Source organism: Zootoca vivipara, chromosome 11 (genome assembly GCF_963506605.1).
Source record: "Zootoca vivipara chromosome 11, rZooViv1.1, whole genome shotgun sequence".
Lineage (NCBI taxonomy): Eukaryota > Metazoa > Chordata > Lepidosauria > Squamata > Lacertidae > Zootoca > Zootoca vivipara.
The window spans coordinates 17,633,503-17,658,243 of NC_083286.1; the positions used below are offsets into that span (position 1 = coordinate 17,633,503).

A 24,741-nucleotide genomic window follows, 5' to 3' on the forward strand; every position below is an offset into this window, starting at 1 on the left:
GGCAGGGGCTGCTTTGTGTGTGTCCTCTAAGCTTTCTGAAAGTGCTCCAAATGCAAGCTTGCAACGGTTCACTTTATGAGTGCTTCAAAGTTTTCAAAGGCTTGACCCCTTTCAGGGACAGCAACATGCAGAAATTCCTATACAGGGAGTTTTCTAGTGAACTTGAAGGGAATAGGAATAGCTATATTAATGGCACAAGTAATCAGTATTTCTGGTTTCTGCAGGGAGCGGGATACCTGAAAGACCACCATCAAGTTTCTGTAATGCAAGTCCATTTGCTTGTCCAAAAACATAGCTGTGCCCTGCAATTACACAGATACCCAAAGCCTTCATTTTTGATGGAATGAAGAAAGGGCAGAAAGGGTTGGATCCAGAGTGGCTATTCCTTCAATGGAAGAGTTCATTCATAGAAGGCATTGGGTTCTGGTTCTGTCCAGAGGAATGGAAGATGATTTCCACTGACTTCCCCCTTTGCCATGCTGTCTCTAGAGCTCCTGCAGGTCTCCAACCCTATGGAGCAGTTTTCAGAAGGTGTAGAGGTTGTCAGAGAAAAGAACAAATAAACTAAAATCACTTCTTCCTTCCAGTGCCAGTGAAACTCTGCTAAGCAAAATTCTGGATCCATCCCAGTGCTGCTATTATTTTGTTTTTTGGCTGTAGCCTGTCTTAGAGACTTAAAATAACATTTCCTTATTTCCCCTCTTTTAAAGTTATAAGCATACAAAGACCAGTGCATTTGCTATGTGCTTTGAAAACTGTTGTATACATTTTAGGGCACTTCTATAGGCACCTTCTAAGTGGAAGCGGTTTAATCTACTTTTCATTAATAATGAGTTCTTAAATACTTCCAAGAACCAGCATATTGTGTAAAATTACTATAGCTCACCTGTTTAGAACAGTAAACTATGCATTCATTAGCAGGGCAAAACAGCATTCCTACAGCTTAATCTTATGGCTAAGTTTGAAAGACCAGTCTTGCACTTTGACATTAAAAATTATAAATATTGTGCGAAGAAAAGAGACTGTAATTAAGCTATTCATTGCTACAAAAAAAGATCTGTTATTCAAGAGCCTGCCAGACATTTACTGGCTCAGCATGTCAGTGTAAGAGAAGTAAAAGAGCCTAGCAAATGCTAATGAATACCCTGGCTTCAAAAGAGAAAAAATACTTTGGTTTCAATCCATTTTGTCAGTTACTGCTTTGCACATTAGAGCAGTGACAGCATTGCAGAAAAATGTAAGGAGTTGGCAAGTGGGAAGACTAGGAACTATGATGTCAACCACCAAAATGTCCATCGCATTTCTGAGCAGCAGAGGCACTGAACAGTCATCATTTAGTTCAGGAATTAAAAATTGAGGCACACTGGTCTGTTGGAAACAAATGCTAGTTTAGCTTGGCAACACATACAAGTCAAATTAGTCTAGCACCTTGACAGTTGCACCAATAAAAAGTAAAATATAAATTTAAAAATAGTCTCCCACCACGTTTGTGGTCTGTTGCTCTCTCATATGTTCTATTTACAGCCAAAACTAGTCCATACAAAATCTGAAACAAATTTATTTGAAGTGGATTTTTTTTAAAAAAGAGACCTGTACAGATGTTTGTAATTTAAGCCGTTTGCAGACTAGATATTCAAAAGCATATGCATAGTGTTACCTTCATGGCATGAATTTCTTCCAGTAACCTCTCTGCACGTTTATGGTTTTTCAATACTGCATCTTCTGTGCCCCTGAAAGAGGAAGGTATTTAAATAATATTGCAATACTACATATGTTATGTTCCGTTATTATTCACTGTAAAATAATTCATGGTAATAGTTACCAAGGCCTAGTGCAGTTCTCTCCCCCACCTTTTTTTGGCAATCTCTTATCCATGGTTGCACTGGGAGCATAGTGGAATGGTTTGCACATCATATGAGTGCAGAATGGCAGCTAATCCAAGGTCTAACTTAGCTTGGCTACAGGAAAGTGGTGTAGCATGGGCTGTTGGAGCCCGGTGTGTGTGTGTGTGTGTGTGTGTGTGTGTACGTGTGGAAGCCATGCCAGCCCAAACCCTCACCGCCAACTGAGCCACAGCGGTCTGAGTCGGCAGCAAGGGAGGTGAAGCGAGGGGAGGGGAGGAAGAAAGAGGTTCAAAGCCACCCTATGAGGACAGACCTGAGGGTTGAGGACCCCTGTTAGCAAAGGAGGAGACAGCTGCCAGAGCCACTCACCTCTCCTCGGTGGTGGTGCCTTCCCCCTTACTCCCTCTTGGCGGCTTAGGGATGGGGCACACACAGGTGGCCCTTCACCAGAGGAGGAGGAGGCACTGCTGCCCCAGCCTGCAAGGCCTGGAGCAGGTGCAGCTTGGCTTGCCTTCTCACTGCTGCAAACTTGATGAGGACCCCTGGCTGTGCCCCCTCGTCGTGCCCCTTCAAAAATCTGCGCCCAGGGCCACGGTCGCCCTGGCCCTCCCCACACTATGCCTCTGGTTAAGGAGGAGATTCCTTAACCATGATTCCAGGCTTGGACAGTCCATTGGCTTAGCTACCAAACTGACCCGGAAATTCTAAAACACTTTATGGAAAATGAAAGAATGTGACCTTCACTACTAATCAGGAGACTTAGGACCACTGGGGAGGCTGCAGGAAGAAGTATGTCATCATGGCAAGAGGGATATTTTTTGGTCAGAGAGGGGCAGGGGCAGGATGCTTGCTTCCCACCTTCCTGCTAGAAAGAGCCCGTAGCTCCTACTACCAGTTGCCCTGGGACTGCAGAAAACCATAAAAAGAGTAATTGTTAAGCTTACTTTTTTGCCTTCAGTTTTGCAATATGTCTAGTTAGCTTGCGAATTGTCAGCACTCTGACCTTCCTCACTTCTTTTCTCATCTTCACAACCTTTTTTTTGGGGGGGGAAGAAAAGGCAATGTAAAAAACAACATCAATAGCATATTTTGCATAAACACTCAAAGTTTACAAACAGCTTTGAGCATAGTTAGCTCCCTTGCTTAACAAAAGATTGAATTCATTTTTTGCTGCTAAAAGTCAAAACTGCTTCCAAAAACAGCCAGCCAGTTGAGGAACAAACCAAGTCTCAAAACATGTCTGAGTTCTGAAAAGAAACAAGCCATGAAATAGCCAGGACATTCCTAGGCAGTCATGTTTAATTTTCTTAGACCTAGGCTTGGCTATAGGTGAAGACGGCTTATTTGTGTTACTTGTTCATTTATGTACTCGCACTACCACAAAACACCTGTACTTTCTTCTAAGCCTTCTACAGAACAAGACTTCCTTCAGTTAACCACATGAATGTTTTAATTTAAGATGATGTTGATGCAAACCTGACTCATTCTTTGGTAAAACACTCTTTCAGATTCCATTTCACAGAGAAATAGTCTGTTTTCCGGTGCAGTGAATGGACTAAATGGGCACTGACAGTCAAGAAGCCCCAGGCCCAAATTTTATCTTAGATCAAAAAAATCCGATTTATTTTTATTTTTTTAAAAAAAAATCATTGATTTTTATCCACCCTGTTTCTAGGCAACCCTATAAATTCCTACAGCACTTCCATGATGTCCTACAACATGAGGTCAGCATGCAAGAAATAGGTAAAAAAAACAATTGAAGCACAAAGACAGGGGTAACGCCTTTAAAAAAGCAACCCATATAAATAAAATAAGACAGAACTCACCACACTCCAAAGTTAAAAATAGAATGCTAGCCTACCCAAGTTATTTAAAGTATGTTTAATAACCAAAAATAGCAATGCTAGCCTCTCTTACAATGGTGCCATACTTGAGATCAGGTCAATTGCTTTGAGAACATGAAATGCGGTAGTCATACCTTGGATCTTGAATGGCTTAGTTGCTGAACATATCGGCTCCCGAACAATCGAAAACCGAAAGTGAGTGTTCCGGTTTTCAAACTTTTTTTGGAAGCCAAACGTCTGGCGCAGCTTCCGATTGGCTACAGGAAGCTCCTGCAGCCAATTGGAAGCCGCACTTTTGGTTACTGAATGTTTTGGAAGTCAAACAGACTTCCGGAACGGATTCCGTTTGGCTTTCAAAGTACAACTGTATATGAACACTAAATTCTAACCAGAGAACAGCACCAGATCTAGACTTTGTTCTCACTGATGGATGAATGGAGGTGGCATGCCCATTTCTCCTATAGCTCCTCACACCCCTCTATTGGAGACACTTGGGAATGATTTGAGGTAGGGAGGATTGGTAAATACTGCCTCTCCCTCCCCTTCCATTAATAGGAACCCTCTGCTGGATCAAAAGCCGTACACAGATGGAAGCTCTTCCATTCACAAAAACTTAAGTTTGGATCCAACTCAGTGAAAAGCTGCTATGTGGCAATGTGTGAATGCGTGTGTGCATCTAATTTAATTCCACCACGATCAAAGCCAATTTGGATATGACGGTGTTTTCTGAAGCCTACCTCACAGACTCAACGCTAGAAAGGAGCTTGGAACGCATTTTAAAGTAGCCCTTTCAGCTTACCTGTACTTCGCATTTCTATTTACTTGCCTGGGGAGCTGTTGGTGCCAATTCTGCAAGGAGAAGCATAACAAGGAGCCCATTTGACACCCCCCCTCTCCCTTTCTCTGGGAAGATAGGGAAGGCATCTGTGGGCAGAAGCAAGTGGCTGTCAAAAAACTGGTACATCAGTTAATTTATAGTCAAATAATGTCAACTGACTTCCTATTTATTATATGACCACAATGAAATATCCAATGAATTTTTAAAAAATGCCACTTTGAAAGTGGCACCTTCTGCTTTTAATAGAGTTATAGGGTCATTTGTTAACAAGGACAGAAGTGAGGAATTTACGCTACAACGGTCTGAGGGGTGGGGAGCTAGTAGTATAGCAAAGTTTCCTACACTGACTATCATCTTTAAATGCAAGCAAGAGGTCCAGAGGCCTTCTCTGCAGTGGCTCCCAGTCTGTGGAATGCTCTCCCGAGGAAAGTTCGCCTGGTGCCTTCATTATACACCTTTAGGCACTAGGAAAAAACATTCCTTTTTAACCAGGCCTTTGCTTACTTTGATTGACATCTTATGCCCTTTAAAAATGTGGTTTTGTGTGTGTTGGGGGGTTACTGGGTTTTTGTTTTAGTATATATTTTGTGGTTTTATATTCTGTGGATTTTTTTTCTGTTACTGGTAACCACCCTGAGACCTCCGGGTATAGGAAGCCCAGTTGGTAGTGCTACCTGTAGCTGCTGCCCAGTTGGCCTGGACCAGGGGACTGGGTTAGGGGGTGCTTCTATTTGTGGAATGCCCTCCCTAATGAGCTGCTTCTGCCTCCCTCATTGCTGACTTTCAGGAGAAAATAAAAAACATCTATTTCTAGCCAGGTATTGGATGGGATACTACTGACCATGGCAACCTTGAAATTAGCAACTATGAAGTTACGTGATTGCTCTAAAATGTTTTAGATGCTCTAAATGTTTTAAAATAGTTTTTATTTTAAATTGTATTGCTTTCAAATGTTTTTAGATGCTCTAAATGTTTTAAAATGTTTTTATTTTAAATTGCATTGCCTTAAATTGTAAATTGTATTGCTTGCTGCCCTTGGAAGAGCAGGCTAGAAATTTAATAAAAAACAAATAAGTAAAATGTCACTATTTCCTCCCCTAAGACCTGAGAAAATATTTATTAATATTACTTGCTACGGGAGTGGTAGTTTATTATTCAAATTCTGACTCTGTAGACACTTCCTATTTGTTTAGTGGTGGGAAGTATAAGTGTAGCAGCAATTCCAAACCATCAGCCTGACCTCTTATTTAAGGTTGGGGGGGAAAGGAGTCAAGAGAATATGCAAGGCTTGTTCTCCTTTTCCTGGTGACGGTCTCCAAAAAGACAGCCTCCCTCTGGGAAAATGCACCCCATGTGGAACAAATATTGATGTAAAACGGTACTAAAACGAAAACCCTTTAAAAACAGTTTACTGCAAGGTAGAAGTGTTTGCATATCTGAAACCAATTGGGTCAGGAATTAGAAATTTGGCCAGAGTGACCATGCCACGCTACGGTTCCATCTTACTACCGTGGAAACAGGAAGCACTGGCTTGCAAAAATACTTCTGCAGAGTCAAAATTAAAATAAACGATGCCTGTAATAGCAAATGATTGTCCATAAATATTATCCCTGATAGTGTTTATAAGGAAAAAGGCTCAGCGCACAAATCTTAAAATAAACTATCATGTAAAAAATAAAAATATTTTAATCGGAACTCACTAGGTCACTCTTTTAAGTACGGATATGAAAATGGAGTTTATAAATAACAAGTACTCAAACTAAATTTGGGGTTCCCATCAGTTGTTTTTGGCCACCCTATATAAATGTTTCTCTGCCAAAACTTCAGGGCCAAACAAGGCCCATCGTCTATCCTGTACCTGCCCATCCAACCTGTTCCCACCAGATTTCCAACCTTCTCCTAAGGAATCAGGTGCTCAGACTTGTACATCTGACTTGTCACTACAACATTCTCCCCAACAAGGGACTGTGCCTTGGATTTTGACATGTCTTCAGTTGTTAATACTGTACATTCTCCCTAGCGGCACAAGTTCAATTCTTGCCTGTCACAGATCTGGCAAACTGACGGCAAACCCACCTACTTCCATGGATATGTTAGCTGATATAGATGAAAAGTTCCCAAGCTATAATAAAACAACAACAACAACAACCAGGCACAAGCAAGGCCTACCATTTAGAGAATCACAGCAGATCATTACATACTCAAACATATATTTTTAACTTCCTATCCAATATTTAATTTATTCTTTCCAGGACTATGTGTGGAGACATAGTATATTTTTAGCAACCCATTTAACCAAAGGTCAACTAACTGCTGGCTATGAATGCAAGAAAGAGGACACACCCTGTGGCATAAGAACATATGGACATGTTATCTTATACTGATTTGGTACATTAGTCCAAATCTATACTGTGGAAAAAATCACCTGCTGTCCAATGTCTCCAGCAAGCTTATTTCAACCAATATGCTTCCAACATCTAGTTTTTCTTTTTACTCAGGGTATTAATCTTCTGAACACGTGTTTGGATCAACAATGAGAGAGAAAAAAGGTAATAAAGTGACGCCCAATCCAGACAAGATGGAGGCAGAGTTCTCTGGAAGTGCAGTTTACTAATTTACTGGGATTTCCCACAGCCTGACAGAGCTATTAGATCTGACCTTGCATTTAGATACCAAAAACGGGCTCAAAGAGCATTTCGCTGGCTTCGGTGGGGTGTTAGCTGAAGCCACTTCTGGGTTAACAGCATGAATACAGTGAAAATTGTATGAATACCATTGTATGATTCTGTAACTGCAAGACCTATTTGTGCTCACCAAATTGCAGGAAATAGCAGAAGGGAAAGGAGCCAAAGACTCTCCCTTTTCCATGCGAGAGGGCTTAGCTACTGTTAACTGCGCATGTATCCTGAATCATTATGAGCTCAGGCACGTCAACGATGCCGTGACAGCTGAACAGCTGGCCTTTTTGTGCAATACATAACCGTACATGCAACGACTTGGGTATCTGGTGGCCTGAAAGAAAATGTGAAGGGACTAGAATGTGTCTGGCAAACCAACCAGCTCCTGCAGATCCTACCATTGCCCTCAGAGTCCTGGAAAAACCATATTTTTTCCATCTATAAGATGACCTCTTGTATTTTTGGGGACTTAATTTTAGGAAAATGAGGGGAGATGGCCCAAAGTTGTTGAGCCTCTCCCCCCACACAGCTGTGGGCAAGAAACACTCCCTAGATCATTTCCCGGGAGCACAATCTCCTGTGATGCCACTGTGCAGGAAACAATCCAGGGAGTGCCCACAGTGCGCGGCATCGGGGGAATTTGCGCTCCCACTGAGCTGGCGGCGGTGTGCAGCTTCTCTCCCCCCCCCATAGCTGTGCGCAGGAAACACCCCCAAGATCGCTCCCTGTGGCATCAGGGGAAGCCGCGCTCCCGCCAACAAGCTGGCTACCGCTTCCGCTTCTCCCCACCCCCCACGCCACTATCCGTGTATTGGACGACCCCAGTTTTTTGACGTAATTTTTGAGTCAAAAAACCTCGTCCAATACGCGGAAAAATATGGTAGTTGTCTATGGACTTCATTACTAATCTGCCTCTTCTTCCTGCTTAAAAGCTTGGCAGAGAGGCGGGGAAATTTACTGAAACAACGTAGCAGCTCTCCTGAAGTTTGGTGCTCTTGCCAGTAACCTTGGCCTTTGCTGTCGGACTGAATTTTTCGTTGCTGCTTGTCTGCCTTTGTAAGAGCTCTTTCCTAGCTACCGAGTCTGTATCGCTAGGCTGATATAAAAAGTGTTTACTTCTTCACTTACATGCAATTTCCTTTGTTGTGTGGTTTGGGGCAAAAGCCAGGACCCTATTCATCCAAGGGGGCTGGTAAAGTGCAAAAGCAAATAGATATCAACTGTGCACATGGTGGGAACACATTGGGCTTGGGATGTTTGCGCAGACCGCAGTGCTTTGAAATGTAAACATTAATATTTCTAATGTAAATGTTATTTTCTTAACAATGCAAGATATTGACCTGGGTATGGGGAAATATGTAGCAGATGGTTGGGAAATCCATGCTTGGAACTGAAGATACTTAAAGATGGTTAACATAGCAATTTCAGAACATCGCAGGGGGAGGGAAGAGGAAGGGCAGAATCATGTAAGGGAAGGTTTGAACTGGATTAGAGCCAGATGAGAACCAAGGAAGAAAAAAAATGGGAATTCATGTTCTGAACTTGAAAATTGGAACGGCAGCACTTCGGCGGTACATGTGTCCACCATGCCTCCTCTAGCAAATTCACAAGTGTAGGTCATTCTTGCGTCATTTTCAAATATCACTTCATTTGACTCTCACGTAATTACTCAATTGTAATCATGTTTTCCCATGCAGCCAAAATGAACCCAACTTCGAGAAGGCATACAGATTAAACTTAGTTGAGAATGTTAATCAAATACAATTCCTTCCTTCCTTTCCTACACCCAATGGAATCCCAAGCATCTGATTATTCCACTCATGACAACTGTGGTGCAGTGAGTTTAAGAAAGAAAAAAATCTAGCAGAGCTCAGTTAACTAACAAACTGCAGAGAAGTTTAAGGCATGCTTTAGAGATTGCGGAGGGTGATGGAATGCCAAGAGGGTGTATTAAAAGGACTCGCTGGACCACAACCAAAGATTATACATTGTAAAGACCTTGTAAGGGGTGGCAAATATTGGAAAGACATATTACATTAGAATAAAATGTTATGCTTGGCTACTTTGGGGGCTTGCTTTAAATCTGGAGAGAAAGAAGGGGTCCAACCTAAGCGAATCCACAGCCAAGAATTTAAGAACATTCATAGGAAAGTCTGACCAAAAGGGGAAAGAGCTCTCATGAACGGTACAAATCTATAGCTTAAAGCATATCACCGTGGGTAGGTCAAAGTATGAAAACATTAACACCAACCTGGGTCAGGATGAGAACTATATTCTGTTCTTGAACACCCATGTAGTAAAAGAGAATCAAGAAAAACTGACACTGAATTTATAGTAAAAGCCTACGGACACTATTAAATCACTTGGACTGAATATCTATCTGTTTGTTAAAGCCCACTTTTCTCTGAAACTGATTGCCCGATCGTGTTCAAATTTGGCCACAACGTCACATGCGAATATGCGAGTGTTTGCATGCACCTAGACTGGGCAGATATCACACCTAAAACCTGAATTTGTGCAAAAAAATTTGCACCCTCCAGTGGACATAAAAGGAAAAGACACCATTGTGTAGCAATAAGGCCGTAATCCTGCCCCCTCCTCCTCCTCTTAACTCACCGACCAGCCCAGCAAGATCCAGGCCGCCCCAGGAGCCAGGCCGCCCCAGAGGCAGCGCCGCCCAGCGAGATCCAGGCCACCCCAGGAGCCAGGCCGCCCCCGGAGGCAGCTCCGCCCACAGACATCCAGTCCGCCCTGGAGGCCGCGCCACCCCGGGAGCCAGGCCGCCCTGGAGGCAGCTCCACCCAGTGACATCCAGGCTGCCCGAGAGACTGCGCCGCCCCAGGAACCAGGCCACCCCAGAGGCAACACTGCCCAGCGACATCCAGGCCGCTCCGGGAACCAGGCCCGATTCCCCCACCAGACCACTCCCCGAAAACACCTCCACCACGGGGGAAACGGGAGACCCTCCCCAACATTACCTACAGATACCCCCCTCCCCCCACCGGGGGACCCACACAGACCCTCCCCAAACGACGAATCCTTAATATGGGGGGGGGGGAAACAGACAGGGGTCGTGGGGGTGGGTCACATCCTCCCCCTGTCCTGGGAAACGGGGGCCCTGACTAAGCCATGGCAACACATGGCCAGGTGCAGCTAGTACATCTATAAAACAACTTAAAATGCAGGTTTGACTATGATTCTAACAATGTTAACTTAGAAGCCATTCAGCGGGACACCATTCCTACCGCACCTCAATTCTGTTAGTTTCAAGGCATATGACCACTGAGCCCACAAGACGTCAACACTCATTGACCATCCAACTGCTGGATGTTGTTGCCAAGGTCACTTTTTCAAGTGTCTTCAATGGCATGCACAAAACTTAACTTTGCACATGGCAGTGGCTACCATCAGCAATCAAAGTGTGAATTTTCCCCAAACAGCCTTTGCATCAGGATGTGAGAGCGGCTTCTCTTTAGACTGGCAAATTTTGCCTTCCTCTTTGAATTTTTCCATTCCTGCAATTCACCACAAGATCTCTGTAACTAAGAATTGTTGCCTGAGCTCAGTTTTCCTACTCCCCTCCTGTCCATTCTCCTTTCATGTTGTGTCTCCTATGTTGTGAGCCTGAGGCCTGGGACCGACTTCTCACTGACAATTTGTAAACCACTATGGGGGTGGGTTTTTCTTTTTCTGGCTGTAGAGCAAGATAAACTAGTGAAATAAATAAGTGATCTGGCATCAGGTAAAGGAAAACTTTTCTCTCACTCAAGCTGCTCTGCTTTGCTCCACCCAAGCTAATCCTCACTCCCTCTTCCCTCTGGACATCCTTACCTGGGCAATCTTGTTAAGAGCACTGGCTTTTCTGTACCCGTTATTATGCACCCTTCCTTAAGCATCTTGCAAATTGCAACTGGTAGAGTTTTGATTATGCCAGACACATCTTTTGACAGCAACATGCTTTTTCTTGTTGAAAGGTGGTGGTGTGTGATGAAAGACAGATGCAGCCGCTCACCTGCTTGCCCAAAGAACAACTGCTACTCAAGCAAGCATCAAATTTTGCACCTGCTTTTCAAGTTGGTCTGTGGAGCCATTAGAAAATAGAGACTATAATAACCAGTGACTTGTGACATAAATTAGGGTACGAGGTGGATGGGTGTGTGTGAATTCAATTACAAGCAGATTACCCTCCCTCAATTGAAAAAAAAAATGCTTTAAAAACTAAGAAGGCAGTGAGAAGTATTTCCTTACAAAATGTCTGTCTATTTTGTGGAATTTTTGTGAAACAATATTTCTTCTTCTGTTCAGCATTCCTGCATGAAGAGAGTATTGGGTGAAGAAAAGTACACAGATAAACTTGGCCCCCTGCCTCCCCAAAAAAACTGCTGCCACAATTGTAGGCATTGCAAACTTAAAATTATATACAAAGGAAAACCTTCACTTAAATGAGTAGTAGATTTTAGCAGATTAAATCATTTTGCATAAAAACAAATAAAATGAAGATTTCTGAATGGTCAGTTCTAAGAGAATAATGTTTTCTGAATTTTAGATTCTAGCCCCCTTTTCAGGCCTCCTTAACTGACATGAAAACAGCTGTAGCAAGCTTTATATAGAACACACATGCTATGGCCACAATTCTCTTAAATTGGCAGTAAGCTGTAAGTTCCCTTTCAAACTTGTTGGATTCTTCTTTGCTTTATTCTCATGGCTTGCCTTAATTCAAATATGATAAGCCACCAATCCAATTTGGACGGAGTACAAAGACCAAATATAGACTAAATTGCTTCATTTAGCTAAACATATTTGGATTATAATATGGAAGTCAGTATAATCACTTACAAATTAGCATAATCATCACAGTGAGAAAAAGCTACAGACAAAAAGTAACACACTAGAAAACTGTAGAGCAAAAAGTTAATGAACTGAAATCAATTTGACTTAAGTAATGAGCAATTTGTCCCAATGACTGCAAAGGGAATATAAGTGCAACTAATTTGGTATGGATACCAATGTTTTCTTTTAAAAAGAAAGAAAAAAAGATCTACGATTGGAACTAAATATCAGTGCCCAACTAAGGATTTCCAGTTTGGAGCTTGGCTCTTATATACAAAGTAGAATCACACAGTTGTAAGAAGAAGCAGCAGAAAACAACAGGTACTTAATCTGTTCCCACCACAGCTTATCCCCTGCAACCCTTTCCTCTGAGAAGCTCTTCCCCATCTGAATCAATAAATACTGTAAGAATTTAATTCATTCCAGGACTCAATTCGTCCTACGACAAATTCGGCTTACGAGTTGCGGTTTCCCATAGGAATGCATTGAAACTTAATCAATGCGGTCCTATGAGCTCCGGGGGACTGGCGGCGGCATGGGACGGGGCTTCGGAGGAGGTCTCCGAAGCCCTGTCCCATGCCGGCTGTACGTGGTGATGCGGTGGCTACCCCCGCCTGTCTTCCCCGAACCCGCCTGTCTTCCCCTTGGTTCGGGGAAGACAGGCGGGGGCAGCCACCGCACCGCCACGCTTCGGCTCCGTCCCCAATGGCAAAGGAAGATCAGCTGTCAGCTTCCCGCGCTGACAGCTGATCTTCCTTTGCCGCCTTGCCACACTACATTTAATGGCTGCACTTCACAAGACGAAGCAGCGGCCACAGAAAACCTCGCCGTCTTGTGAGTCCCTCGTGCAACGCAAAACTCTTTCATCTTGCGAGTTTTTCGTTGCGCAAGGCATTCATCTTGCGAGGTACCACTGTAATGATCAGAAAGGTTCTAAGCACCTCCTTTCCACATCCACTGCTTCTCCACTCTGCACTCTCTTTACATGTCAAAAGAAACCAAGATTGGGAAGGCTTAGTATTACACACATATTAAATTAGGCCTATCTATCTATCTATCTATCTATCTATCTATCTATCTATCTATCTATCATCTACGGAACAAAACAGTTTTATATTTTGATTTGTATTTGAATCTGCCTTTTGTCTTCTGGGTTTCTGGGTTTTTTTCCTGTTGTCATTTTGTAGCTGTCTCTCACAGCTACAATAAACCTACCATTAAAATTATGGACTGCTCATTTCTTCGTCAGAGGGCAAATTTAGCAGGGGATCAAATACTTTCCCCCCTCACTGTACCTCATTCTAGGGTAGTGTATACCGTTATTCCTCCCAACCATTACTGGCAATCGGCATTCCTTGCATGTTTAATACAGTGGTACCTCAGGTTAAGAACTTAATTCATTCTGGAGGTCCGTTCTTAACCTGAAATTGTTCTTAACCTGAGGTACCACTTTAGCTAATGGGGCCTCCTGCTGCCGCCGTGCGATTTCTGTTCTTATCCTGAAGCAAAGTTCTTAACCCGAGGTACTATTTCTGAGTTAGTGGAGTTTATAACCTGAAGCGTCTGTAACCCGAGCTAACACTGTACTGGCCACCTATTTTCCACCATCTATCATGGAGTTGCTGCAAGAAAGCAACTTTTTCTTATGCCAAATACATGGTCTCATAAGCAAAACTTGTAACAGCTGACACTCCTAAAAAGACAGGAAATATAAAACAGAAGTGACCTGGATGTCAAATCTTATTTGCCAAGTCACAAGAATCAAAAGTTTTTACTTGTGAACCTAGCTGGTACTATCATCAGCACTGTTTGCCAACTTGCTCAAAAATATCTTGAAGACTGACAAAATCCCTGTTAATGTGGAAGAAACATTGAAGGAGGATACCAAGAACCAATGGCACACTTCACATTCTTTTCAAATTATAAATTACACATTATTACAACATTCCCACATGTATTTGTTTGATTTATATACAGTGGTACCTCTACTTACGAATAACTGTACTTACGAATGTTTCTACTTACGAATGGAGCTCCGTCCGCCATCTTGGATGCGGTTTAGATAGGATTTTTTCTACTTACGAATTTTTAGATAGGATTGCTTCGACTTACGATTTTTTTCTCCCAATGCATTCCTATGGGATTCGACTTACAATTTTTTTCGACTTACGAATGTGCATTTGGAACGCATTAAATTTGTAAGTAGAGGTACCACTGTACTGCCCTTCAAGGCACAAATAGTCAAAATGGAAGCAACAAAATAGTAACCACCCACCTGCAAACACAAATGGCTGTAGAATATTAATCAGCCGAAGGCTTGGTTAAACCAGCTTCATGTAAAGAAGGCATTTAAATGGCACATTCCAAATGCTCCAAACATTAAAAGATATGCATGTAGGCACGATTATCCCCACACTGTACATGGGTAGAGTGTGGCGCTGAGAGAGCAATGAATGAGGTCAAGTTGTTATCATCATCATCATTAGAATTAGAATTTGTTAGTTGTTTTCTCTTCCCCAGGGCAACCTAAACCAAACAGGCAAGTGTTTCAAAAGCAAAGGACAATCAGATAAATGTATGGCAGAGAATTCCAAGCTAATTTATTGATTTTCCTTGTTAGTTTATGGTGAGCTGTGGGAAAAGAAATGGAGAGATGGCTATAGAGCTGGGGAAGTATAGGGGAGGGGCAGAATGTCCCATTTAATGCCCCAATTTACTTGTGGGCCATTTAATGCCCCAATTACTCCTTGCCCTGGGAACAGTAAGTGGCAAGGAGGTCTCTGGACATGTGCAGAGTGTCATGTTTGGGTCTATGGTCAATATTTGCTGTGGATTAAAGAAAAGCAGTGAAGCAGGACACAACTGAGGATCAGCAACAGAGCATGTAGCTCCATTTAAGCCGAAAGAAGAGATCCTTGTAGCTCAGGGTCATAGGTCCTAAGATACATAAGCTCAGTGGTTCAAATTAGTGTTTACACCAAGAGAGTGTAAGCTGTGGTTTGTGTCTCTCTTGTTTTTGACAGGACCAGAAAGTTAAACAAAAAGAATTCTAACCACCATACTGCAAAGCCTTCGCTAGCAGAACTGGAGCAGGGAACCATTAAAAAACAAATGAAACATACTGCAGAGCCTGGCAAGGAGAAGGCAGGCAAAAGTTGACATATTTCTCATATTTCTACAAAGGAGGTTCAGGAGGGTCTGTTTTGTGATGGGTTGCATGCAGTAGGGGTCATTGAATCAGAAGAGAGACTGAGAAGTGGACTGGGGAGGGGGGGGGAACCCTGCATCTTCCCTTCGTATGCTGGAAAAACACCAAATTAAATTGAATTGTACGCATCAGAGTTTCAGTTATACACAACACGATTGTTCTGACATTCAGAGTTTAGACACACTAAAAACAGCCTCATCCCAATTACAAAGAAAAATGAATGATGTGTTCAGCAGTTCAATGACTGAAAATGAAGGGGTGTCATGTGCAATAACTAATATGAATGATCAGTTCTGATTAAAAGTCACCTGGTGCAATTACTATCTCTTTTAGACACCTGTAGCTTTACCAGTTAACCAGTCAAGTGTTTTCATCACAGTTCTGTTACAGCTCCTTTAAATATAGCCAACAGCAAGCTCCCATGACTGAGCTTGCAATTTTTTTTATTACGCACCAGCCCAAGTAAGCAGCCACGTTTTATTTCTGGCAACCTCTAACTAGCCTACGTGGCCCAACCAAATGCACTTCACACAAACCACTCTGAGCAGAAGGGGAAGGCAAAATCTCATTTTCATCTATATTCATTTAATATTGCTCAGCTTGCAACAAGTATGCAGGCTGCTTCTGCATTTTTTATTTCTTCATAATCTGCTGCAAGCAAATGTGCTTGAATCTGCTGGTCACAGTATGCCTTTAATGTTCTGCAACTGATGATGTGGCAACTCAAAACTTGAATAATAGCTGCTGGAAGAGATCCTAGGGGGGGGGGGAATGTTCTTCTAAATTCTATCTCAGAGGCTGAGCTTGGAAATTTCATAAGCTTCATCAGAATGGTTGCTGAGAACACTGACATGGTCCGAAAGAATGTCAAGAGATTTTTTTTCAGCAGAACTCAATCCATCACAGGAAATTCTTACTAAAGAACTTGCTAGAGAATATTAAACTATTTTAAACAAGAGACAAACTTTTTACACGTATTCTCAAAGAATGAAGAAAGGATTAGGGCAACCTAAGAATGGTTTGCTTCTTAACAATCCACACATTCATGCCTTTGAACAAAAAGACTAAATTGAATTGAATACAGTCTGCCAATGCCTTCTAGCGAACACTGACAAAGTTCTATGAAGGAGATACTTGGTAGATGTGTAGAATTATCAATTTACTATAATAGTCTAAATTTAGCTCATCATCCTTATCTTTAGAAATTAAAAGGGGGAAAATCAGCATATTTCTGGGCAAGGGGAAGTGTGTGTGTGAAGTGGCCAGCTATTCTCCCTAGGAAATTATTAGCTTTTTCTGAGCAAATATCTAGCCAGAGCCACTGTTCAAGTCTCCATGTATTAAATAGCACAGACTGAACAGCACATCTGTGCGTATCAGTTTTCAAAAGTCAAATCCAGCTTTGAAAAGGACAAAGCTATGGTCAAACCAACATAATAAAATAAGGCACTTTAATTTACTGATTACCGATAGCGCTGTCATCACCATTCTAATATATATTTGCAAATAGTAGTAGTTTGCCCAAAATTCCTCCAAAACAGATAAAACCTGAAAAATGTAGGCTATGTTGTTGAAACTAGGGCTGGGTGATGTCTTGTCCAAAACTGGTTTGAAATCCATATCGTGATATCGGGTTTTATCATTTTTGACCCAGCAATATATCGAGAATCATGATGTGTGTGTGTGTGCGCGCTATGCAAAAATCACAATGTGGGAGAAACTGGGAAGCCAGCCAATGCTTCTCATGATTCCAGCAGCCCATTAACTCTGCTGGCTCAACTGTCCCCGTCTTCTGCAAGGGAGCAGAGAATCACAAGAGCAGGTGCCACGAAAAATCACGATGCAGGAAGAACCGTGAAGCCAGCCAATGCCTCTACATAGCTCCATCCTTATTTTAGAGAGTGATATATTGGTATATCATGGTGTTTAGCTGGTGATATATTTTGATGCTGAAAACCAAATATCGCCCATCCCTAGTTGAAACCCATTGCAGTATTAAGCTGAGGGAGTTGTTGTTGTTGTTAGAGGTCTCAGGGCAGTTCACATAACAGATTTCCAGAGCCATTGGCTCAGTTGCTTAGGTATTATGGATGGATTTCACCTAATGAGTCCCACCAGGTGCTTCTGCAATGGGGATTTCCTCTTGCATGCCTCCACACCCTGAAATTGGCTTTGTAGGGGAAGCAGAAGAACCTCCATAACAGTGTGCTGGGGAGGAGAGGTGGGCATTTCTGCCTGGCAAGCTGAAATGCTTGTATATAAGGAACGTTTGTTGTATCATAACACTGAATTCCACACCATGTCTACTAATAGTCCAACTCAAAAGTTTAAAGACTTCTATCCGGCTTAGGCAGTGAAAGAAGATGGCAATATATGTCAAGGACGGGAAACCTGAAGCCCTCCATTTACACAAACAGAAGGCATACTTGCCGGTAGCTTTTCTGGACAATTATAAAACTACCAATAGGGCAAATTTTGTATTTAGTCTACTGGAGCGGGTCAGCAAAAATTTTCAGTGGGGGCCGGTCCACTCTCCCTCAGACCTTGTGGGGGGCCGGACTATATTTTTGGGGGGAAATGAATTCCTATGCCCCACAAATAACCCAGAGATGCATTTTAAATAAAAGCACACATTCTGCTCATGTAAAAACACACTGATTCCTGGACCGTCCGCGGGCCAGACTGAGAAGGCGATTGGGCTGGATCTGGCCCCAGGGCCTTAGTTTGCCTACCCATGGTCTACTGCAGGCATCTCCAAACTGCGGCCCTCCAGATGTTTTGGCCTACAACTCCCATGATCCCAGTGGTCGGGGAAGATGGGAATTGTAGTCCAAAACATCTGGAGGGCTGAAGTTTGGGGATGCCTGGTCTACTGTAGTTTTGAAATTTGCAAAAGGAAAAATGCACTTGGCTTTACAACACATAAGGGCTAGGAAATGACCTTTCAGTTCTAAACCTGCTTTCAAGATTTGACTTCTGTGGCCTAGAAATGGTATTCTGAGACGTGCATGAGCAGGAAGAAACCACCATCCTTCCCGCTTCTCCTCCTTGCAGCTGGGAGGACAACTTGGGTAGCTTTTAAGTTTTGGTTTCCATTACCAAATCAACTTCGTGTGTTGTCCAGACCAAGGATCGTGCTTTTCTGTTAAACAACTGAGCTTCAGAAACCACACTTTGACATTGGCTTGATTTAAAACCTACAAAAGTTTGTTATAAAGTATGATCCTTGGTCTGGATAACATGACAATCCAGGATTCAGGGAAAGCAGGAAAAAACCCTGCTGTAGTCCTTGTTGCAGCTGCAGGGAAAGAAGAGGAGAAGAGAGCATGCAAACCTTAAGTTATTGATACTTTGTTCCTGCTAATGCATGTCTCACCAAGCCATAATTTTGTGTGACATGTGAACCTTCCTGCTTATGCACATGTAAACTAGACCAATGGATACTGTCCTAAATATATTTCCAACAGTGTAAACCCCACTGTACAATATACACAAATTGTTTTCATACACCTACCGGTAGTTTACAATTCTGCTTGAATCACTAAACTAATAATAATAATTTATTATTTATACCCCGCCCATCTGGCTCGGTTTCCCCAGCCACTGTGGGTGTCTCCCAAAAGAATATTAATAATAAAAAGGTGACAATATCAAACATTAAAAGCCTCCCTAAACAGAGCTGCCTTCAGATGTCTTCTAAAAGTCAGATAGTTGTTTATTTCCTTGACATCTGATGGGAGGGCATTCCACAGGGCGGGCACCACTACTGAGAAGGCCCTCTTCCTGGCTCCCTGTAACTTCACTTCTCACAGTGAGGGAACTGCCAGAAGGCCCTCGGCGCTGAACCCGTGTCCAGGCTGAGAGATGCGGGTGGAGACGCTCCTTCAGGTATACAGACCCAAGGCAGTTTAGGGCTTTAAAGGGCAGCACCAGCACTTTGAATTGTGCTTGAAAACGTACTGGGAGCCTATGTAGGTATTTCAGGATGGGTGTTATGTGGTCTTAAATATAATAGATGCAATGGGAGAAACAAAGCGGTAATATTTATTCCATTAGAGCAAATTCCTCGCAAAATAGGTGAGAAGGCTTTGCTATGCTCCATCTATAGGAAAGCAGAATGAAGTCCTGAAATTTCACCCCAAATACCCAAGTGCCATTAAAAGTGTATACATAAACATTGAAGGGCGGGGGGATTCTGTCCTAAAAGAATACATCTCACAATTCTGTTTGGAATACTACATATATTTAAGCCTTTAATCAGTTTGTAAATTAAGCACATTTGCAAGAGAACTTGTACAAGCAGTGCAGGGGTGAGGGTTAAGAGGAGCTTATTACTTATTTTGTGCTGCCACCTAGCAACATTTTCAAGTATATTTTGCACATAAAGCCATTTTACGTGTATATTTTAAAATATGTGACCATTTCATCTTATTTTTTTCTTTAAGATTATTCTCTGCCAAAATGTCATGACTGGAAGAAACAAAATTCTATTATACAAATTAACGATGCATCACTGATTGTTAAGGTCTCTGGGAAATGATTGTTTCCAGACCGCAAGCATAATTGCAAATTGGGATCATTCCCTGCTCCAACACTAACCTTAAATGAAGCCTGCTTCATACCAATGTATGAATAGATTATTTTTCTTTTCCCAGCAGTTCAGAGACTTGAATGAGATCAATAATATTCACACACATACAGCACAATGGCTTCTTGTGGCTACATATTCCTATATTATCCTGCCTGTGCATTAAGATCTGCAGGACACATTGTTCTTAACTCTGCTCATGTGACAATGACATGGGATAAGGCCTTCTCTGTGTTGGCATCTTGTCTATGAAACTTCATTTGGAGGTATGACTGGTGACATCATTATTGGCACCCAGCTGGAGAACTTACCTCTTCACCCAGATCTTTTGGGGAATATAATTTGAGAAGGGATTATGAGCGATGTCTGCTGTTCCAATTAAAAATATAACTGTTGGTTGAACGTCTTTGTTTTAATAATTTGACGTTGGTTTTGTAAACAGCCCTGGGAGCGTAACTGATTATGAAGGGCAGTTTAGAAATTGAATAAAATAATACGTATTTGTCGCTACTCCCAATTCCAAGTCAGCAACAGACACTCATGCAATTCTTACCCAATAACAGCTATCTCTGATGAAAAGGTACTTTACATGGATATGAAAAGGAGGGAATTCATAATAAACCGCAGCCGTCATACTGTATGATCAAGTTGGACAGCAGGAAGAAGCAGACTATAAAGAGGCAGTAGTACAGTGTGTACTTTTTTATATATATAGATAAAAAATAGTATTAACCAGTGTTAAATTTTATGTCTGATATTCAAACAACTGCAAAATTAAGTGTATTGCCCGAATGTATTATCCCTTTCATAACCTTAAACATTTTCTACCACTTATTGTATTTTTTAGCACTTGCAAGTGTGTCAGATCTAAACCTAAAATAGTAAATGCAATTCACAATAAAAACAACAAAACAATAAAGGCACAAACCCAACTAAAATCAGCATAAGGCATGACAACTAACTAAGAAACAATTAAAACTAGCATTAAAAAAAGAATAAAAGATAGCATGGGTGAACTTGGTGCAAGTATCCAATACAGTATATCAAACACCCAATGAAGAAGGCATCTTGTGATACCTTAAAGCCTTTAAAATTATTATGGCATAAGCTTTCATGGACTAGAGTTTACTTCACCTGCTTTGTTTTTTGGTGTAACAGACTGACAAAGTGATCCCACTGGAAGTTGTCAAATAAGAGAATCATAAGAATTGAATGTCAAGGCATCTAACTGGACCTACAGTCGGACACCAGAGGACAGAGCAGGTCATCATTTACAGTCTTAGAAATTGACCTACTTCTTCAGGTGTCAACGACATGATGCTGTTCCATGCAATCACTAAAGAGATGCACACGTAGGAGGAAATCCAACCTTCTCCTTCACAACTGGTGTCCTTACGTATTTTGTAAGCCTTATGGAGCAAGTCTAACTCCCAAGCAGAAGTAGCAGCACAGAACAACGCGTCCACAGCCCTACCACTTATGGCCACAAGCTTCGAGTTTTCATTGCATCCACTCCATGCTGGTGCAGCATAGATCCAACCAGTAGCTGAACCAGCAAATCCTTAACAAGCCCAGTTCCGTGCCTTCTCTACTCCAACAACTCCCTGTTTTGAGGGCTTGTGCTGGCTACCACCAGTAAGGCCACCACTGGCAGTAGTGCCTGCCCACTCATGCTTTCAGCAGTCCCCCAGGGAAGGGAGCAGGATTGCTCTTTTACTTCTGCACAAAAAATACACAGCAACACTATGAAACAGGGAAAGAGAGGATGTGGGAGAACGTGAAACACAAAACTAACTATGAAAAGAAGACAATGAAGACAGGTGTATGTGAAGGGAAGGAAGGAGGAGGAAAGAGAGTCACAGAAATGGAGGAAAGGCAAAGTTAATGTTTCAACCAAATGTTGGGTCGACAGAAGGAGTATTAAGACATAAACTTTTGCGGACCACAGGTCATTTAATCAATATAAACATGCATTTTGAAAAGTTGCAAAAAAAGTATGCTATAATAAATTTGATGAATTTTTTTTTCAGGTGTGACAAGACACTCGGTTGTTTTTGCTGTAAAAGACTAAGACCACACCCACACCATAGACTTAAAATGCTCTTATACCAGTTTAACAGCCATGGAGAACCCTATAGTTTGTTAAAGGTGCTGGCAATAGTAGGACTTTGAGGTCAGCACCCTTAAGAAACTGCAGTTCCCGGGCTTCTTTGCGGGTAGCCATGACCGTTGTAGAAAAGTGCTTTAAATGTATGCTTTCGATGTGACCTAACACAGTGCCCTTTGGGGGGGGGAGCCAATACTGTAACTCACTGCACCCTAAACTGAAATTAAGCCCCACTGCACTTAGCAGGGTCTACTACTGAGGGTAAACATGCAGAGGCATGGGGTTGCAGCTGTTCCAAAAGCACCTGGGAAATGTTGTGTGGGATAGCTCAGTCAGCAGAACATGAGACTCTTAGGCTTGTGCCCCACGTTGGGCAAAAAAGATCCTTGCAGAGTGCAGGGGGTTGGACTAGATGCCCTCCGGGTCCCTTCCAACTCTATGACCCTATGGAGAATCAAATGGGCACTGCTCTCGATATCTGCAGGGCAATGGACACTGAGCGGGCTCAGGAGTTTTGCAGCAGCACTACAAGGCCAAAACAGCCGAGGCAGAGCTCCTGAATAAGAAGAATCTTTATTTGCATCAGCCATTAGCCATAGCAATAAAATAAAATAAAATGAACTGAAGATAGAGGTAAAAACTTAACTATAGAAAATACATTCTGGAGGTTTACAACAATAATAAAATAATAGATCTTATTCTAATTGCCCCTGCTATAAAAAATTGCAGTTTTTGCTGTCACCTGATTATCTTGATGTGCTAGAACACAGTAGCAATGGTTGAATGACCCACCATGAACAATAGTAGAGGGGTAATAATCTCACTCCTCAAATCTTTATAAAGAGTGCAAGCCAGAAGCACATAAGCCACTGACTCAATACTGCCATCTCCAGGTGGAAAGAAACATATTTCCAGTGGGATTTTTTGAAACTGACCCTCAAGTACAGCCAAAGGCAGTACAGCATATTTAATCTTGCGTAATTGAAAGCACGTCTGTATTTTGGAATTATTACATTTTGCAGATAGGGTGCCAACGGATCAAAACGACTAGGTGGCAAATAACCATACCTTGGACAAAATTTCCTTATGGTGGCCAAATTACTCTGTTGCTCGATATCATATAGGCACTGTGATTTGCTTATTTGCTATACCGAAGCCCAATATTAATAACTGTTGCGGTGATAAACCAGAAATGTAAAGCTCTGGGTTGACCATTTTAGTCCAAGCGCTCTCGTGACCATCTTGTGATACTAAGGGTAGTGGCACTGTGGTCTAAACCGGGGTCCCCAAACTAAGGCCCGGGGGCCGGATGCGGCTCAATCGCCTTCTAAATCCGGCCCGTGGACGGTCCGGGAATCAGCATGTTTTTACGTGAGTAGAATGTGTCCTTTTATTTAAAATGCATCTCTGGGTTATTTGTAGGGCCTGCCTGGTGTTTTTACATGAGTAGAGTGTGTCCTTTTATTTAAAATGCATCTCTGGGTTATTTGTGGGGCATAGGAATTCGTTCATATTTTTTTCCAAAATACAGTCCGGCCCCCCACTAGGTCTGAGGGACAGTGGACTGGCCCCCTGCTGAAAAACTTTGCTGACCCCTGGTCTAAACCACTGAGCCTCTTGGGCTTGCTGATGGTTTGAATCCTGACGGCAGTGAGCTCCCGTTGTTCTGTCCCAGATTCTGCCAACCTAGCAACTCAAAAGCGCACCGGCACATGTAGATAAATAGGTGCCGCTGCGGCGGAAAGGTAAACGGTGTTTCCATGCGCTGGTTTCTGTCACGGTGTTCCTCTGCACCAGAAGCGGTTGAGTCATGCTGGCCACATGACCTGGAAATCTGTCTGTGGACAAATGCTGGCTCCCTCAGCGTGAAAGCGAGATGAGCGCCGCAACCCCATAGTCGCCTTTGACTGGACTTAACCGTCCAGGGGCCCTTTACATTTATCTTAGATCCCAGGGCAGTTTACAATATAAAAACACAAAAATACATAAGGAAAAGGGTCAAAAAGGTAAAGGACCCCTGGACAGCAAAGTCCAGGCAAAGTCGACTATGGGGTGCGGTGCAGCACTCATCACTCTGAAAAGCGGAATGAGCGCTGCAACCCCATAGTCGCTTTTGACTGGACTGAACCATCCAGGGGTCTTTTACTATTACCTTTATTCTTTTTTCCCCCTTTTTTGCTAAGGGTAGTAGACCGAAGCCGAAGCCAATAATTACGCCCAAATCTGTAATTCGACATCTCCTGCTCAGCGGTGGGATGAGATTCACGGAGCTCCCCAAGGGTCATCCAATCCAACCCCCCGCAAGGACTCCCTCACTCAGCAAGCCCACCCCGCGCGCGCATTTCCCCGACCGGTCATCCTGAACCCGCCGGGCGCTTCCACACACACACACCCGCTCACCTCGTTGTTGAGGTTCAGCGCCTGCGCCATCGCCTCCCCTCGGATCGCCCGCACCGGGGCTCCGCGGAAGGGACGGCTCTGTGCCCAAACACACGCGCGCAGCACCGCGCGCAACACACCCTCGCCGCCCCTCGCGTCTCTCCTCACGACGGACGCGAGCGAAACAACAACAACGCGCATGCGCGGCCCTTCCTTCCGGCGCGCTTTTTCCGGGTGCCGCTCTGCAGCTCATCCTCTATAGTTTAGGAGGGCAAACTGGCTGCTTTCGAGTCCGCTTCAGTTCTGTGGGTTTTTTTTATTTTAAAAAATGATTTTTATTAAAGATTTTCATGATGACAAAGGAACGTGCAATCTCTCTTTTGGTTATGTTCATTGTAAGGCAATGTGGTATCCAGACATCTGAA

At 42.8% G+C, this 24,741-nt stretch overlaps 1 protein-coding gene across 3 annotated transcripts in view; it reads right to left on the reverse strand.

Moving 5' to 3' along the window:
- Nucleotides 1–24,492, reverse strand: part of SRFBP1 (serum response factor binding protein 1) — a 46,721-nt gene extending 22,229 nt beyond the window's left edge. Inside the window, exons 1-3 of one of the 3 annotated variants that reach the window (XM_035099819.2) lie at nucleotides 24,338–24,492; nucleotides 2,789–2,877; nucleotides 1,658–1,730 (exon numbers count right to left, since the gene is read on the reverse strand). In XM_035099819.2, coding sequence (XP_034955710.2) covers nucleotides 1,658–1,730; nucleotides 2,789–2,877; nucleotides 24,338–24,367 — 192 coding nt within the window. In that variant the 5' untranslated portion in view covers nucleotides 24,368–24,492. Of the gene's footprint in view, nucleotides 1–1,657; nucleotides 1,731–2,788; nucleotides 2,878–3,822; nucleotides 4,396–14,309; nucleotides 23,949–24,337 lie in introns of those variants that run through there. The other 2 variants (XM_060280144.1, XM_060280143.1) reach the window with 2 other exon arrangements.
- Nucleotides 24,493–24,741: the final 249 nt, after the last annotated feature.